Genomic DNA, 18,442 nt, shown 5'->3' on the forward strand with positions numbered 1-18,442 from the left:
ATTTGTGATAGACTTGCGTGGGGACAGGATCAGACCATAAAATTCACTGCCTGCTGACATCCCCAGACTTGCACTGCAGACTCAGTGAAAATCTTGGAAGAATGAAAATGAAAACATTGTGAAAGCTAACGTATTTTCAAAGGAGCTATTTTGGATTTGTGTGGTATGTTTGAGTATGTAATTTATTGGACTGTTCTTTTGCAGAGATATTGAGTATAAGGAACTTCAGTTGTCACTGGACCAGGTTACCATTTCTAAGTCACAGTTTTCATGCAGAAACTCAGTATCTACCTCGCAGGAAACAAGGAAAATAGTAAAACCCAAAAGTAATAAAATGAAGGCAAAACTCAGAACAACGCCTTACCCACAACAGGTAATTTTTTCAGCAATATTTATTTAAGAATTGTTATCATAGAGTGCTTGGGACAGGATAGAGATCATCCAGAACTGAACTTACTGTAAGACTGACTATAGTATGCTCTGCTGTAGGAACTCCTTTGTAGGCTGGAATACAATTAGACCTTTTTGTTCTTGGGGTGGACAGCACAAGTAGTACAAACCAACTCTGGCGAGTGATGCAAACACAAAAACCTTTGGATATGAAGTATGTAAAGTACTTCAAAAACAATGTGCTTTCTTGGTAAAAAGAAGAAAAACAATTACTAAGAATAGCTGTGTTGTGAAAATTTGCACTGGTGTAGAATGCATCTCAGTCACTGTTGATATGCAGAGTTCTTAATGTCACATAGGTATTAGCAGTTCCCTTATGCTGGAGAATGCATCATAAGAATGAATCCTAGCAAACAGAGCATTGGAGTGGGATTTGGAATATCTCTTGCTGTCTCTGGGTAAGCTAGAACCAGGTGTGAAGAGAAACTATGGAGACTATCCATAAAACTGAGTTGGTGAGACTGACACCCACCATGAGACATTCTGAGACTTTGCAATGAATATTGCTGGAAGGGGCTACTGTTACCTTAAAACAGCAGGGAATGCAGCTAGCACATATACTGCGTTCAAAACAGTGAGAGCCCAAAAAGCCTTTGGAGTCTGGAGAGGAGGGTGGGAGAGAGTGGGAAGAGAAACTGATGCAACGGACAGATTTTGTTTTCCTACCATTCTAAAGCTTGACAAGCCAATATACGCAAAAACATATTCGTGGTCTGCTACTCCATTTATCAGTGACTTCCAGTGTTTTGCAGCAAACTTCTGCCCTCCAGTATTTACAACTGCCTACACTTACTAGCTAAAATCCAACTGGCAAAATTATCAAATAAACCATTAACATTAGGATGACAAAATAGGTTTTTGTTCCCATGTTAAGTGAAGGTAAAGTTACCATGAAGACAAAGAACTTTAAATGCACTGGTCCCTTTAGCCAGTGAGATCGCAGTTCAGGGAGGCCCAGCTCTGGGCGCCTGTATGATATGTTATGTGGTTTCATATAAAAGTTAGTCATTTAACTCTCTTCGCCCCCCCCCCCCCTTTTTTTTTTTCTTTCCCCCAGCAATACAGCTCATTCCAAACAGACAAACTGGAATGCAGCCAGGTGGGAAACTGGCGATCCAGCCCTGCAGTGAATGCTGCCACCATTCAAGAACAAAACTTCCATTCAGAAAACAGTGAACTTTTATATGCCCCATCATATAGCTTGCCTTTTTCTTACCATTATGGACACTTCCCTGTAGATTCTCATGTCTTCAGTAGCAAAAAGCAAATGCTGCCTTCAAAGTTTGGGCAGTCTCAAGGAGCACCTTGTGAAGTGGCTCGATTTTTCTTGAGTACGCTGCAGACAAATGGAGAATGCCAGTGGCATTATGCCAACTCCTTGGTACCCAACAGCCAGTCACCATCCAAAAATCTTCCTGATCAACCAGTGAACATCATCCGACATAATCTTGCACAGAGTTATGAAGGTGGGTGTCACTTTAAAAAAAGAAAAAAAAGAAAAGCAAAGCTGTGGGGTGTCTGGGAAAGATTTGTAATTGTAGTTTAAAAACAGGGATTACAAGGTGTTTAGGAAATACAGAAAATCAGAAACAGTGAAGTGTAACAACCACTATGTTTACAGTATTTACATGTTCATCCCTTGTCCCATTACCATCAGCACTTGTTTAGGAATATTATCAAAGCATCTGTTGCAAAAATGTATTCACCAGAATCACTTTTAGAACAGGGCAGAGATACCACCTCCTTTAACACTGTTTACCTTCATGTTTTGCACTATCAGAGTTATTTAGTGGAATTTGTCAGGTAAGTCATTGCTGAAGTCAGAAACAAATGTACTTCAGCTCACATACAGAAATTAAAATAAACGTGATCTATTTCCATAAAAATTGAAGGTTGTCCTTTCTGAGTATGAAGCCATTCTGAATGTCTTTACCATACAGTTACTACAGTGAATGAGTAAATGAAATGCACTGTCTTCTGCTTTATTTGAAAATATCTCCAGTGCTCCTCCCCGATCAACTGCATTATCTCTCTGTACAGATGGTCAGCTCAAATACTTTGAAGGAAGCACTGAAGACATTGACTTCTCTGAGGTGGCAACCTATAAGAAATAACCTTGCAAAGCTATAAAGTAACTAAATGTAAACAAGCTCAAGATACACTCTAATCCTTAGATCTCATATACATCACACCTATCTGCATACACCATTTTGATTAGTTAAAAATCACTGATGAAGACTGACTGGTTGACATACTTTTATAAAGTTAGATGGAAACACTCCTTTCTTTTAGCTTCATTGAGGATGGGACAGAGGAAGCAGTAGTGGAAATTTAAAATAAAAGAGCTAGAAAAGATAGGCTCAAGATTCTTGAGTACCTGAAACAAGCATTTATTCACTTAGGGACATAACATTAGAAATCCTAGTTCTGAAGGGAATATCTGCAGATGTTAAAAGCCGAGCTTGCTACATCAGACAGAAGACGGTATCAGACATTGAATGTGTCTCCCACAGAGAAGCAAATAACTTCTGCCCAGGGTTTTGTCCTTCATAGGACTATTTGACCTCACCTAGCTGATTGACTTCACCTAGCTGACTGCAGCATTTTATTTTACGGTTCTATGTTTATGTTGAAAATGAGCAAGACTGAAGCTCTTACAGTCTAGTGCAGGTTAAGTGCTTTTTCTGAGCTCATGCACCTCTAATGTGCTGGCTTTCTTCTGTTGCTGTTGTGGACTGGGTGTGAAAAGGAGTAGCTTTAGACAAAAAAATAAGAAATGTTTTTGTCCTTTCTAAAGATGCTGTATCTTTGTGGAAAAGAAAAAAACCCTACATCTTTTGAGGATAAGTATAAGGATTGAAGTAAGTCCTGCAGATCCCCAGTAAGTCTGGAGGAACAAAGCTATTCTAGGTGTCCAGAAGTCAGCCCAGCTTTTCTTCTCTGCTTCCAGACTAACAGATGCTGTGAGACTGACTGAGAAAGTAGATCCACCCCTTGCTGGTCTAAGGGTGCCATCAGATACACTGAGAATGGATGTGGAAAGAACAGCCTGTTCAGAGAACAGTCTGTAAAATTGATTGTGGCCATAACATTTGCCAGAAAAGCCCAGTAAGCATAGCAGCAGACAAGCAATTCACCATCAGTCGGTTGATATGGGCAGATAACTCCTAGTAAATATATTGTCAGACGGATTCCACAGGAATACTGCTAAATATGTTAGGGTAAAAAAATATCTCTACAAAAAATTGCAAGCAACTGCTGGTATTTTTAAATTTCATCATGCATGCATAGCTTCACCATTTCCTCATGAACAGGAAAATGGAGCTGTGATACAAGCAGTTCTTACTTCTGTTTCTACCGCTACTTAAGATTTTGTTGCTAAGTTGGAATATGTGGGTTCTCTTTTAAGCACAGATGTATTTTTATGGATGTTTAGCTATTGGGCATTTCATTAAAACTGACTTGGTACAATTAATTCTCTGCAAAAGCACTTACAGTTGTACTATTTAGGAAGGAAAAAAGAATATGGTCAAACTCGGGCCTTGTCAGAGATCATTGCTTGAGTTCACACACAGTGTTATAAAGGGGGAAATAAAAAACATGACCTCCACTGCAAAGAAAATTTATATCTAATTGTTCCAGAGTTTGTTTCCTCCTGAGGTAGAATTAGCCCTGTTGTACTTTTGCTAAGGCTGGTGGCAGAAGAGAACTCTGAACCTTTGGAAGCAACTTTTTTCTTTGAATTGAAAGGGGCATCTGATCTTCCTTACATTGTCAACTGCTGCTTTTTCCAGTAGTTCACTGAAAAACTGACAGCCAGTAAGCTTCAAAGCAGAGAGGATCTGCTTAGCGTCATTATCTTCAATCCAAAGGCAATGCCAAATATGACATCTGGCAACCGGGTTGGATGCAAGGGCTATTCCACATCACATCCATAGAAGCATCTGCCAAAAATGCCGTAGGCCAGAGACATTTTTCTCTATGGAAAATAGCTTCTTTTGGAGAGATCAGAGATTTTAAGATGATCATGCCAAGCCATCAAAGCTCTGGAAAAGCACGTAGCAGATAAAACTGCCTGCCAATCAGATGCTGCTGCCTCAGAATCTGGTTTTGAAGCTTCTTCCACTTTTTTCCAGCTGTCCTAGTCATCAGAAAAGAAACTCACTTCAGAGAAGACAACCATATTCTTAGTCAGGGAAGTTTCCTTTGTACACTTGAATGGATACATTACTACTGTGAGTACCACAGTACCCACTTCTCATTAAGTTATGCTGTTGCCCAGTCTGTACTATCTGCGTGAAGCTTAGTGTCACTAATTATGCCAAAACTCAGGAAATGATGAAGAGTATTAAGAAAATCTGTAAAAAAGCTCTGATCTATCTTCCTTCCCCAAACCAACTCCCCAGTTTTAGCCTGTGACTACCAGAAGAAATACATGACATCTTCTTTGAAAAGTGTATTCCACTAGGACAAATAGATCTTGAAGATCATGTTGTCTTACTATTGTTTTTGGAGGGACAATAATGCAGAACATAGTAATTACAACATCACCCCATGCCTCAGATGATTTGCAGTTAGGGTCTTCAACAAAACTCAGAGCAATTGAGTAATTGCTCCTCTTCTCTGAAGGTCCTCTTGTACAAAGGATTAGGAAACATACTGAAACATCATGGGCTACATGTCAACATTCAAGTGTTGCCATATTGTCTTTTCAAAACCTGTAGTGTCAGGAGTACACTCTTCTGAGATTAGTGGAGATCAGAAAGCCCAAGAAAAATTATGCAAGACAAAGCATGCATGAAGAGGGCTTCAGCTGTGCCCTAAAAACAGACAAGGTTTTTCACAGACAGGATGCAAAACTCTGCTGGTAACGACTGCATACCTTTGTATGAAGATCAATGCTGAATACCAGTCTTGCTTTACTTTAACCTGGTTCCAAGATGCCTGTCTTTCATTTTTACTGAAGTAGACAGGGGCAATGGGAGAACGAGGAGCAGCTCTACCCATTAATACCTTGGTACAGAAAGGCATGTTTGTGAATGAAGTAATACCTTTTCTGCAAGCATCTTTCCCTGTTGAGCACCATCTGATCTTTGACTGCACTATTTAAAGGCGAGGAGGGAATGCTCCTTACTGCAGCACTATGACAGGGGAAAGATGCCTCTAGTATACCGAGTGAGCTATGAATAGACTTGATATGTTTTAAACAAAGACCAATCCCTGCTAGAGTAGCTTTCCTGTTCCCACTTGGATAGTTGGATGCTAAATCTGAGCAGGCTGCCAGGTGATGGGGCTCTTATCTCCAGGTTTTCCCTCAACTTGCCCGAACTGTACCCTGTGTGCCAGCAGGAAAGCAGAGCTACTTGGCAAGAATTACCAGAGACATGATGCCTGAAGGACCGAGTTCACTGTTGCAGTTGTAGGCTGCTATGAATGGAGGCAGTGTAAGTAAGTATAAAGGGCCTTCTAGAAAGCTGCTATCACTCTGGTGTGATACAGAAACTTGGATGTGCACTGTGTCTACCTCACTTGGCATAGCTGAGTTGCTCTGGCAGAATAGTGGTCAGGAAATTATCCCAAATTGATGCACTGACTTCAATGGCTGTAAAGTGTTTTCAGCACTGGGGAAGTGCAGAATGCATGGGATCCCTGTACACCTGCTGAGGCAGGTAGTCTGGCAACTGCCCACACACCAGATGGGTGGAAGCAATCCTAGGGTGCTGCCCTTCTACAGCTGCTGGTCAGCTTTCTATTAACTTCTGTATGAAAAACTCCCCAGGAGGAGCCTGTCCCAGGGCATCCTTGTGTTTCTGTCTGCAAAGGAAGACAAAAGCAGATTTAAGTCTAGCTCCAGTAACTGTTCTGAATGTGAGCGGACAAGAATGACTGTGCTTTGTTACACTGCAGATGCGACTTGCTTAACTGTCTGGTGTAACTCCACGAATGTGCTGACAACTTTAATGGAAGCCTGCAAACAATTAACCAGACGCTTACCTTTTTCATCAACAAAAGAGATGAAAACCACATTTGAGAAACAGGATAGAACAAAATGGATAATATCCTGTAAATCTTCCAAGTATGCAAATTACTTCTTGATACCAAGAAGGCAGCCATCAGCCCAGCAGAATTTGAGTTTACAAAAATGAAGATAATAAGACAGGGGCCAACTGGTTGCTGTGATGCTTCAGCTTCTTACAAGTGTGGGCTCTGAAAATGGAAAAGGATAATCTTTTGTTCCGAGATTAGAGTAGAGCCATAAACTAACAATACTCCATGCTGCAGCAAGAGAACAAACCCATCACTCCTGTGGATGTCTCAAGTGGGAAAAAACACTAAAACCAGTATACCAGATTAGTCAAACCATATTAGTTACATGTCAGTAGCTTGCAGCATGTATAGTTATTTCATAGTAAAAATGACAAACATAAAGTTAAAATTATCATAGTATAATTACACTGGTAAAATTTCCAAGTTATACTCAAGCATGTGGCTGAATCCCTGTTTTGATTTGTGATCTAAGAGGGCCATTTTTCAACAGCTGATGAGAATTCATTTTACTTAGAACTGCATATACATTGTACAAAATATACACATGGAAATTAAAATGAATAACATGAAAGGTTGTTGTTTCTAGGAGGGTGGTGGGTTGATCAAGAAGAAATTGGATCCAGATTCCTGTTTAAATTCTGGTAATTATGTGGTGCAACTCCCTCTGAAATTAATGAAGCTCTGCATATAAAAAAAGGTACAATTGAGCTATTTCTGCTTCCTCTGTTATACATGAAGGCTCTGCCAGTCTACTATAGCACAGGGAATATTTAATTATTAGCAGGTACAGTTACGTCAGCAACCACTACAGGGGAACTCCAAAACTTTTAAGATGTTGAATGAAATTTTTAGAAAAACAGAAAATCCCTTTTACAAAAAGCACTTAGGTGTCCAGGGCTTTCAGTGAGCATAACACAAAATAGAGTTCAGGTTTAATTTGAGAAATTTGCTAAGTGCCTTATTTAACCTTTAACATAAAAGTTTCAAATATGCCTTGGAGGAGTAGTATAACTGTCAAACTGTTCACACAAGACAGTGCAAAAAAAAATTAGTACTTGCCTAATTTTGGCCATACTGTATAGGAGTAAACCAGTGTTTTTTTCTCTTACCATTTGTAGATAGGTATGTACAAAAAGGAAAAGCTGCGTAAGCCAAGCAGAAAATGATAAAAACAATTCAAACTGTTTCAAGAGTTCAACTACCATGTAGAAACTTAAGAGAAAACTAGGATTACTCAATATATTTTAGAGGAAGAGCCTGAGGGGAAATCCTAGGTTCATACTCTTTTGAAAATTTAAGAATCTAGCTTCTAATTTTCCATGCATACCCAGCTTAGTACTCCCACATTCAAACAAACATTCTCAGTATGCGTTGTAAATTACATTTATATTATACATATAGTTTTATTACATGATAGTACCTTAACAACAGAGATACAGCATTACTCAAGAAGTATTTATGTTGCTTTTCAATAGAAGTTTTTAATATCTGATGCTAGTTTTCAAAGAGAAAAAGCAAAGCCTTAAACGTGACACAATCTAGATATTACATATATCACAAATAGATATCATGAATTAGATACCGACACGTCAGTATCTAATACTACACACTCTCTTCTTTCCTTACAAGGGCACATGTCCAATACACTTCCACAGTGACAGGAAGAATAAATTCTGTTTTACTCTAATCATTGAATCATTGACATGTAATAAATGTTATCCATCCTTTGGTAAATCATTTGATAAATCTCTGAAACGAGCTTAAGTAAGGTCAAGGGTTTTGATAGCAGGTCACATTTCCAAATATTTCTTTGGTTTAATTTCCCTGATTTAACCATATTAATAATGACAGTGATTTACAATTATTCAGTCAAATAAACAAATGGGCATTTCACATGGAAAAGCTTTTCAGAATTATTCAACACTGTTGGCCCTCCTGAATGGGTTGGGTTTTTTTTTTTTTTTTACTTTTCAGCACTGTCTTAAAAAGACTTATCCAAAGCCACTGAGGCAAATGGGAATGTCTCTGATGTCTTCACTGGGACTTGGATCTGGCCCAAACCAAATGGGTGTTAAAGTTCAGTCATAAAAAGTGTTAGAGTCTAACTATTATATGAGCTTATTGTCAGTAATTAACATGTCTTCTCTTTCCTGCAAGTGCCCATATCAAACAGAAGATACAGCCAAGATGCTCTGTCTGACAACTTTACAAGCTGCACAGCACCCATGCCAGGCAGCAGATACAAAGAAGAGATTTATGATTCCGGCATCATGAAACCCAACAAAATAGAAACCAGGATTCAGCCACCTCACCAACTCATTAAAGAAGAAAACAAATTAGCTTTTAACAGAGACCTACAAGAAAAAATGAGCATTAATGAAAGTTCTTTTTCAAATTCAATAGCTAACTCCTTGCTGCCAAAATCAGAATGTTTCCAGTCTAAATCTATAGGACAATTAAGTCATCTCCTGCCAGTGCCCTCAGTATATGAGCAAACAAGAAGGATTTGTATGAAAGAACCCAAATATGGGCATATTAGTCACCACGCTACAAATCTAGATGAACTGGACAGTGATGATAGAATGACTGTAAAGCTTGATCATGACTCTGAAAGTGAACGTGTGATGGATGTGAGACCCTCTGGACAAGTTCCATTTGTGCTTCTAAATTATCACCATGTTTTAGCCAAACATGGTACATTTCAAACTTCATCATGTACAGCAACAGGACATGTAGGAGAAAATTATGGATACAATACTGAGGAAGTAAATACATTTATTTACAAAACCCAAAGCCCCTCATCAGCTTCTCCAGAAACCCACAAGGAATCTACACTACCCCATTATATTGGAACTTCTGTAATAATAGCCAATGGAAGGTGACAGTAATAGAGGAGTATTTACATTTAATTAAGAAGCCAAACTGTAATGATTTGCAAAAAGCATGAGAAAACATGGTTACATGTACTGAGCATAGCTGAAGGTCAATGAGGGACAGACTTGTGTGTTCCTGGCAAGCCATGTGTAACGGTACCTTCAAGGTCAGGAAAAAACCCCTACATCTAGCTTCCGTGCTTTGTTGTCACAGATTAAGCTCTGGTGCCACTGAGAAGACATGTTACAGATCTTATTTTTGTTATTTTATAGTGTGCAACAAAATTAAATGATAGGTGTTATATGCAGAGATTTATATGAAGAACATTTTTTTCCTCAACCCCTCCTTCTCAAAATACATTCAAGATTTTTTTATCATTAACTACACACTCTAGTTTAGGTATTTTTGACAAACTGTGTGAAAGCTCACATCAACTCTCCACCTATGTGTTAAACACCCTGACAAATGAACTTTGTTTAAAGAGTGGTGATTTTTAGCATCCATAATGCAGATGTACTAACTAAGCAGAACTCAGTTTGGAAAAAGCTTATTTATTAATTATCCAAAAGTTTTTAAACTAAATAAATCAAACCTAAATTTGATTTATTTAACATAGATTTCAGTGTTCTGAGATTGTTACCACCACCATTTATCTTGACAAAGAACGATATGACAAGTTAATACATACAAAGATACGTATTAAAGGGTTACAGGTCTTGTCATGGCAAATTGGGACAAATCCCATAGCAGGAACTAGACACTATTCCCCATAAAATGTTATAATAAGAAAAAGAAGCTTCTAAGCTGTGTGTTTCACTGAGTATTCTGGGAGAAGGCTGTGCAGATTTTCAAACCAGCTAGTCAAAAATACATCTTAATAATAGCACCAGAAATGTTTTCTTTATAGTCAAGGGAATAATGATCATTTATGCTTTATTTTAAACTTACCAGTAGACTTCTGAAGTTTGAAATGTTCACCTTTTAACGCACTGAACTTCCTTAAGCATAAATCTCATTGTCAACACAAAGGTAAGATTAATATTTGACTGATTCATGCACTTCACAAATAATGTCAGTGGACAATCCAAATATGGAAAGTCAAAAGTCATTGCACAACCACAAAACCCGAAGTTGCACTTGAAGTAAAGCAGAGTTTGAGTACGTCGGGAACTGAATGCCTTGCACACATCTCAATTTGTGCTAATAAACAGTAGCAAGAGAAAGGCATACAGCAGACATTGACATTTTGTCTAGCCTATTAGGAATAGATTTCCCCCCTTTTTTTACTTCTTTGTAAAGTTTACAAACAAAAAGACATATGGATCTGTGTGTGTTTAATTGATAACAGGCAGTCCACTTTGTTTTTTGACCACTTCCCCAAACATTGTGTGCTCTTGATAAAACAACGAATGACTCCCTAAATAATAGCTGTAAATACCAACAATGAAGGTTGTTGTAGATCTGAGTCAGCTATACTTTGCTGTATTTCTTGGCCCAACTCAAGGCTAATTTACACTTTTAAAACTTTCTCTCTTTTATCAGAGACTCTCTATAGAGACCTTCGCTGAAGAAAATGCTTACCTGGCTTGTGCAATATGGAAAAACAGTTGCTCATGGATTGCACCTTGTCAGATACAAATGTAATGAAATATACTTTTAAAAATTACGTGTTCTCCATCTTTTATATGCAGCAATAATATTCAGTCACATCCTTGTATGTATGAATATTTATTGCTATGAGTACACAAAAACACTTTAAAACCATATGTTTCAAAACAATTTTCGGTATTTTTATTGCTTCCTATTAAAGGCTTAATAGAGCAGGCTTTATTATGAATTTAAATTGATGTTGACTTGGAAGCTCACAGTTGTCTGACTTCTTCATTTGCTAAAAAAGCATGAAAAATATATTTCATGATAAATATAACAAAAAATACCTGATCAGCCATTACGAGAATACTGCCTTAAAAAAAAAAGAGCAGAACCAAACCAGCATATTCACTCACTCAGTATAACTGTGCTCCTTGGTTTGTCTAATGCTAGAGAAGTTAGCAAGTCTACAGAAATGTTATGAATGAATATTATTGTCATTCTGACTTCATAAATTGAAGCGATGAGACACAAGTTGGTTTTACAGTGGCTTTGGTTAATAGCCTTCCCAGCCAGCGTTACTAATAAATGGGCCCAACTCCTTAGAAGATGCAATTATGCTGACTTGTATGTTAATTTTGTTAAATTAAAACCATGCCCTATAAAGGAGTAACTGACATATTGTTTGCATCATTAAAAAGAAACCTGATGCACAACACTCATGCTACACTTTTCTCTATACCTCATTAGTGACACTGCTGCACACAAAGTCAATCTGGTGTATTTTTCTGTTCTTGTAAGTACTTGTCACTATAAAAACATGTTTTCAGGAATGTACAAATTAGGCTTCGGTTAAAAAATGCCATTGATATTTTTCAGTAAAATACCACAAAATATTTTTCCAGCGTCTACCTTGTTATTCACACTTCCAGGCTTTATTCAATGAGCCCGAGCAGAGGAGGTGTTCCATCATTCTCCCACAGATGTTTTACAGTATGTGATATTCAGGTACATGAACTTTCCCTGTTAGGCAATAATGAATCAATTATGCATTCACATATGATAATACAGGGTAGGCTTTAGAAAAGACCTGTGATTAAAAAAGCAAATGTGTGAAACGTTTTTCCTGCCATTCCAAAATAGAAACAGCAATTGCATGTTCACATCTGGAATGTGCGTGAATTATATTGAGAGAAAAATATGACTTCTAGTCAGTTAAACTACAGATGTTCATAGCACAATCATACTGCAGAATGCGGCACAGCCACTGACAGTGGCAATGTTTTTAATAATTGGAAAAAATTGTGTCACAGAAATGGAGTATCTATTGGAATACATTATGAAAAATAACCTCATTTCTCTCTACTGTACTTGTTTGAGCCACTACAGATACCTTTGTCATGCAACTTGGTAGGATTTTAACTCTTAGGGGAGTTCAGATCTAGCAAGTAAATGATATGGAGAATAAAAGAGAGAAAGAGAGTGAGAGGGGGAATATTTCACAGAAATGTAAAGTTGGAAACGTTAATCCCATATTGAGGTCTCAAAGTTTTTATCCTACTACCAGAAACACCGCAATGTAAATAAGGTGATAAGGGAACAGACTTCTCTCCCAGTCGCAGTAGCCCTGTAATTTGAAGAAGGGTATTAAAATAATTTAATGAAATTAAGCACAGTGGACAATAGATGTAAAATTGGAGAATATATCACTGAGAGAAAGTGCAAATGAATGGGAAACCTGCCAGAATACAAGTATTTCTCTAAAAATCACAAAACAGGACACCAAGTATTTTTTCAAAATTTCAGTCATACTTCAAAGAGAGAAAATTTTATTATTCCATTTTTTTTCCTGAACATTAGATTTTGCTTTTTTTATATGATGCAAATAAAAGCTATTTGGCAAACGTAGGTGAAAAAGCACGCAAAACAAACAACCTATTAATGCTCAGAATTATATATGTATTCCCTAAAAATGTAAAGCATTTTTGCTTATTTATTATGTAAAACAAAACTGTTAAAATGTTAATAAAATCCTGTAGCCAAAGGAAAAGTGAGTTGGATTTCTCTTTTACTACAAAACACAGGGTTTCACAAGGAATAATGTTGCATATTTGAAAATTTATTTCAATTGTCATCCGTACTATATTTGACAGTTAATGTACTATAAAATACAAGGATTCTTTTTATTTACTGTATTTTAGCCACATTGCATTTTAAAGGAAGACTCTTGGAGAACTGAAAATAACACAGAATCACTAATGAAACGCACTAATGCAAGATACTCAAACATGACATCAGTTTACAATTCTTCCCTGTAGTTCTTTTTTCTCAATGTGTGTTACATGACCGCAGCCTGCGGCACGCCGGCATTTTTTGACCTCTGTTCTTTCCTCAGTCCAGATTTAATTTCTTTGGTGTCTGATCAGTGCGGTGCATCACTGCAGTAACTTATGCATGCAAATGCTTTTATCAAACCAGTTACCCCCAGGAATCAGCTCTTTGCGGCACAAATCTTTTTTCATGACAGATATTAAGCTGTACTTAATTTTTTTTTTTTTTTAAATATAGCTACTGTATATTCCAAAGTAGTTGCAGAGAGTAATTTTTTAGACTGCTGATGTCTTGTAGCTGTATCAGTAAAAGCAAAGAAATAAAAAAAATTGTTGTACAATGAAGCAGCATCATAAAGAATTAAATGCTTTAATATTATTTCTAGGTAATAGCCCTTAAAGTAGATTATTTTTGTTGGATGTATTTTAAAAATGCTCTGAAGTCTTATAAAACCTTTTACTAGAAGTGAGATGTACTGCTTGAACTCTTAAATGTTAAGTACATTATTACTTTTTCAAATCTTTGGAAACAGCATCGGTGCTGACTGGACACAACCTGCTTACTCTTTCTGAACACAGACACGTGCCAACACACCCAGCCTGCTCAGCAGAAGTTTTCCTATCAATAAACAACCTCGACAAATATTTTCACAATGTGTAATGAGAAATGTTATAACATAGTCCAGGAGGAAAAAAATGAAGTCACAGAAATATGGACACTGCAATAAATGTTTTTTGAAAGCACTTCATCAAGAAAATAGTTTAAGATATGACATCAGCCTCACAATGAAAGAGGTGTTTTACTAATCTAGACAGTTGAATGAAATTAAACATTTTCAGTGCATTACTTCTGGATCTGGAGTTGTCTGATTCTCTCCATACCTATGTCCAGAGACACTCTACACCACATTTGTCTGTCCTACATAAAGAACAATAATAACAATGATTTTCATACCAAAATGTTGTGGCTTTCTGGGTGTGCCAAGTTTGGCATAAAAAGAGTAAGACTGCTGGCTGTGCTCCCCATTTACCCTAAGGTGAGTGTGGTACAGGAAGGTTCACTGCCTTTCTCCACAGGAACAGCTGCTAGTCAGAAGGACCTTAGGCAGCTGCTCACGATACAATGGGAATTTTCTTTGTGATGTTCTTTGGTTCTTCTGAAGGAAAGGTCAGGTTTGTAACAAACGCTTCATCCAACTCAAGGCTGTTTCCTCAAGACAACAGGTAGTTTTGCACACACAGAACAGGACCCTAAAAAGTAGAGGCAAAGCGACACGTTCCCACAGCACCCACCTACGCTGCAACACGTCCACACCCAGTTAGTTCTCATTTGCAGAAAGGAAGTTCAATGCTAAGTTTCTTTCCAATGCAAAAATTTTCAGAATAATCTTACAACTCAAAGTGAGAATAGAACAAGCTTTTCATTAAGAAAGCTATGAAAAAATCCAAAAGTAACAATAGCAACCAGGAAATATTGCAGCATTTTACTATTAAAAACTCATCTGCCTGCTGCTCAGACACTGTAGTAGCGTAGTGGGGTGAAGGTTTGCAGATCCATCCTGCCCTTCACAGAGGGGCATGTTTTATCATTTCCCTCCATCATTCTTTTACAGTACTTGTCCCTAGCTATGGGAGAACGTGTTTAAGGAAGCAATTCAAGTCAAAACCTGAGGGATGCATGAACTGGTCATTAAAAGAAATCTCTACAGGCACTCATCGGTCTATCTGGAATATGAGCGAAATCAAAGGTGCTTCCTACAGGCACACCCTACAGTACCAAAACAGAGACAGTGTTTTAGCTACAAATATCGGATTGAGGTACAGATCTAAAGTTTTGTAAAACTCTGTGGCTGGAAAAACAGTACCAGAGCTATGCTTTCCACAGCTGACCTGCAGCAGCATGCATTGCTCATAAGCTGCTTGAAGGAAAAGGTAGGAAAAAAGTGAAGATGCACAAGGAATGGTATGCACACACACACATTTTTTCATATTATGTATATATAAATGGTCTCTTCTTTTTATTTAAACTTTTTAAACTCGGATTCAAGTTTCATTTGATTATAATATGCATCAATATTTGATTCTGAAATAAATGTAGTTGCCAAAAATTAACAGCCCAAAGCAGTTTGGAAAGCATCTGGTGGGAAAAAGCAAAAACTGGTGTTCATGTGTATCATTTTAACGATGCCAATTAACAGCTGTCTACACTCCACTGTACAGTTCTATGAAATATTGGTGTGCAGTCTCATATGATGTGGATCATGGGGAAAAACAAAACAGCAGGGTACGGACAACCAGGCACACAGACAAATCTACTATGATATGGAGCATAAAATCCTAAATGTAATAGGGACAACCTAATTTCTAGCACTTGCTGCCAAACCACCTAAACCCTAATATGTGAGGATTACTCTAAATTACCATTACAGACTAGTTTCCTTGTTTTAAGACTTCTTGGCTTTGTAACTGAAACAATCTACTAACATGTTCAGATTGTTTATGAGGTGAACTTTAACCTAAAAAACCCTTTTCTGGCTAGCAGACAGAAGTCCTTTGTGGAAACCAATTTGGCTGATCCACCTTCAGTAGGGACAAGGTAACGTAATAAGCAGTGCTGCCTATTGAGGAAATGAAGCTGGCCACATCACACCTATGACAAACTTTTCATTTGCAGAGAACTGTTTGAAGTGCTGTGGTGGCCAAGCCTCCTGGTGCAAATTTGCCTTGCCCGGGAGAAAAACCCGACAAGCTGCCATCGCACGGAAGATCCCGCAGGCTTTCCAGTCATGACCAAGCTGTTACACCTAACCTGGAACTGTGCAGCCAGCCCCCAAAGCAAGCTACTTTCGGGTCAGCAGATGTTAAACTTCTTGCTTTTAATGGTTAGCAGCAAAACCAGATGCCCTGCTTGGGGAAAGGGGGTGACAACAGAAACAATGGAGGAGAATTTGGACACAGGTTAGCTGCATGTTTTCTCTTTTTCACTACAGTAGTTGTTTACGGCAGGGATTTTAAGAGCTGGGCATTTTCTCTTATTTATTCGCTTAACTTCATTGCTATTACATAGAATTGCTATTAAATTCTAAACTACTAGGACTTCTCTCTCCTGACATGGGATTCTACAATAACCTGGATAAGAAGATTGCAACTAGGTGATACACTACTCCGGTGGGCTATTCTTATGGGAGCTAAAGTGTCTTGGAAGACTATGATTCAAAGGAGATACGAGATGACTTACTCGGATCCAACTGTCTAAGAAAAGCGGTGTACAAATAATTTGGATAACCAGCCACAGTTCTTAAGTGCTGATGGAAAACACTCCAAAAACTCAAGGTAGTCATGAGAGAGTTGCAGACCTGAGACCAAAGCACAGGATGATAAAACTGTTGTAGAGGCCCACATGGAGAAGAACCAAATCAGCAAGGCTCTACATTTAGACCTGAATTTAAACACAGTGGTAATCCCAGTAATTCAGAAATATATGATGAGCTCTTCCAGCTGTTTCCACTGCAGACAATGCATAAACCAGAATTTAGTTTAAAAAACCACAGTAAAAATGTAAATATTGTAGTGCATTGTGCTGAAGTACAACAAAAACACAGAGACACAAAAAGGAAATATTTAGCCACTTCAGTTTCTCAAATACAGTGTGTAAATGAAGAGAAAGTTCTGTTCATTGCAAAGTATTCCTTTGCAATCAGGTTCCTTTTAAAGAATAGATGCTTACAAAGAATGGCAACATAGATGTGTTTTAAAGTTAATATGAAGGAATAAAGGCCTTCGGCAATGAGATCATTACCTCTTCATAACTGTTGAAGTTATCCGTGTCAAAGAACAAAGATATCAGAAAATCAGAAGAAAAAAAATCAAGCTATCCACCACCCTTCCCACCTTTAAGCAAGCTTAGCTGCTTGATGCCAAATACTAAAAAGCCTCCCTCCGCGCTGTGAGCTCTGAGGACTGTTAATGCTTTGGGACTATGAGGTTTCTCAGCATGTCAAAAGAGTTGCCGTCTGGGTGCACAGACTCTACACCCTTGCCTTCTTCATGAACTTGAAGGAATCCATAATCATCTATCCCGACTATCCATGCAACCGGGCCCTCCTCATTGTGGAGACGGACTTGCTTACCACTGCAAATAAAGAGAACCAGACGGTTAGGAATTAATTAGTGGACACTGCACAAACAATTAAAAATAACTTAGAGGACTAATGTCTAGCAGAATATTTTTATTTCCCACTTCACTGGTTCTTTACAGAGAATGATTTTCAGCACCATTTTCTACATGCTTTAATTTCTTTCTGTAGAATTAAGAGAGTTGGAGTTAACCCAAACAGGTTTTTTTGTTTAATGAAAGACATGAGCACAGCAGCTTCATCACTAGCTAAACAAATAATTCCCAGTTCCCTTTGTTTTGAGCTGATACATGTAAAATACCTAGAATCGTTCTTTAACTCAAGCTAGTCCATTGATTTTACTATGTGCTGTTTTTATTATCCCTTAAAAAATTACATCCTATTTGGGAGTATATTTTAACTAAGTCACTGGTATTAAAGGCAATCTAGTAGAAAAAGACAAAATATCCATGAGTTCTTTCCAACTTTCTTAAAAGAAAGTTTGAGAAGAACATTATACTTACCTGTGTACCCAGTACTTGTAGTAACAGGGAAGAACTCCATTGGGCCCTTTCTCCTGAAAAATATCTATAAGCCTCTCTAGCACAGTTACAGTTCTTGCAATAAGACAGTCTGCAGTTAAAGGCTTCAGCTTTGTACCCTCTTCCTTATTAAATTTTGTGATAAGATCATTGATGCATATGGTGGGGTTGCTGTTATTTACATTAATTCCAAAGCCTGAAGAAGACAAACCAAAAGAAGAGAACAGGATCTGTAAATACCAACACTTTATTACCACCAGAAAGTCAGTACTTTATTCAACTACTTGATACCATTATCTCTAAGGATGTTTCCAGTAGCTGTTTTTCTTCACTCTCTTACACCTTTAAATCTTCCTACTTGTGTAATTACAAATCTCAGTCCAGATTTTACTTGTTCCTTGCCCTTAAAAGGCCTCCTCAGAATTGTAGAAGCAAATCCAGTGCAGTCTTTCAAAACACACCACCCTATCAATGAGAGTTAGGAAGATGGTAA

The 18,442-nt window shown here is 37.8% G+C and overlaps 2 protein-coding genes across 6 annotated transcripts in view; one reads left to right on the forward strand and one right to left on the reverse strand.

Moving 5' to 3' along the window:
- SIM2 (SIM bHLH transcription factor 2) overlaps window positions 1–12,935 on the forward strand; it is a 63,407-nt gene extending 50,472 nt beyond the window's left edge. The window contains exons 9-12 of one of the 4 annotated variants that reach the window (XM_030020218.1): window positions 205–373; window positions 1,508–1,916; window positions 2,491–2,543; window positions 8,656–8,875. In XM_030020218.1, coding sequence (XP_029876078.1) covers window positions 205–373; window positions 1,508–1,916; window positions 2,491–2,543; window positions 8,656–8,772 — 748 coding nt within the window. In that variant the 3' untranslated portion in view covers window positions 8,773–8,875. Of the gene's footprint in view, window positions 1–204; window positions 374–1,507; window positions 1,917–2,490; window positions 2,592–5,756; window positions 5,884–8,655 lie in introns of those variants that run through there. The other 3 variants (XM_030020221.2, XM_030020217.1, XM_030020219.2) reach the window with 3 other exon arrangements.
- A 125-nt stretch (window positions 12,936–13,060) lies between these two features.
- Window positions 13,061–18,442, reverse strand: part of HLCS (holocarboxylase synthetase) — a 131,597-nt gene continuing 126,215 nt past the window's right edge. Inside the window, exons 10-12 of one of the 2 annotated variants that reach the window (XR_005932811.1) lie at window positions 17,932–18,145; window positions 17,092–17,424; window positions 13,061–13,590 (exon numbers count right to left, since the gene is read on the reverse strand). Coding sequence is in view for 1 of the 2 variants with exons in the window: in XM_030020216.1 (XP_029876076.1) it covers window positions 17,256–17,424; window positions 17,932–18,145 (383 nt within the window). In the remaining variant the exon portion in view is untranslated. Of the gene's footprint in view, window positions 17,425–17,931; window positions 18,146–18,442 lie in introns of both variants that reach the window. The other variant, XM_030020216.1, reaches the window with a different exon arrangement.

The sequence above is a fragment of the Aquila chrysaetos genome, chromosome 7 (genome assembly GCF_900496995.4).
Source record: "Aquila chrysaetos chrysaetos chromosome 7, bAquChr1.4, whole genome shotgun sequence".
Taxonomy (NCBI): Eukaryota; Metazoa; Chordata; class Aves; order Accipitriformes; family Accipitridae; genus Aquila; species Aquila chrysaetos.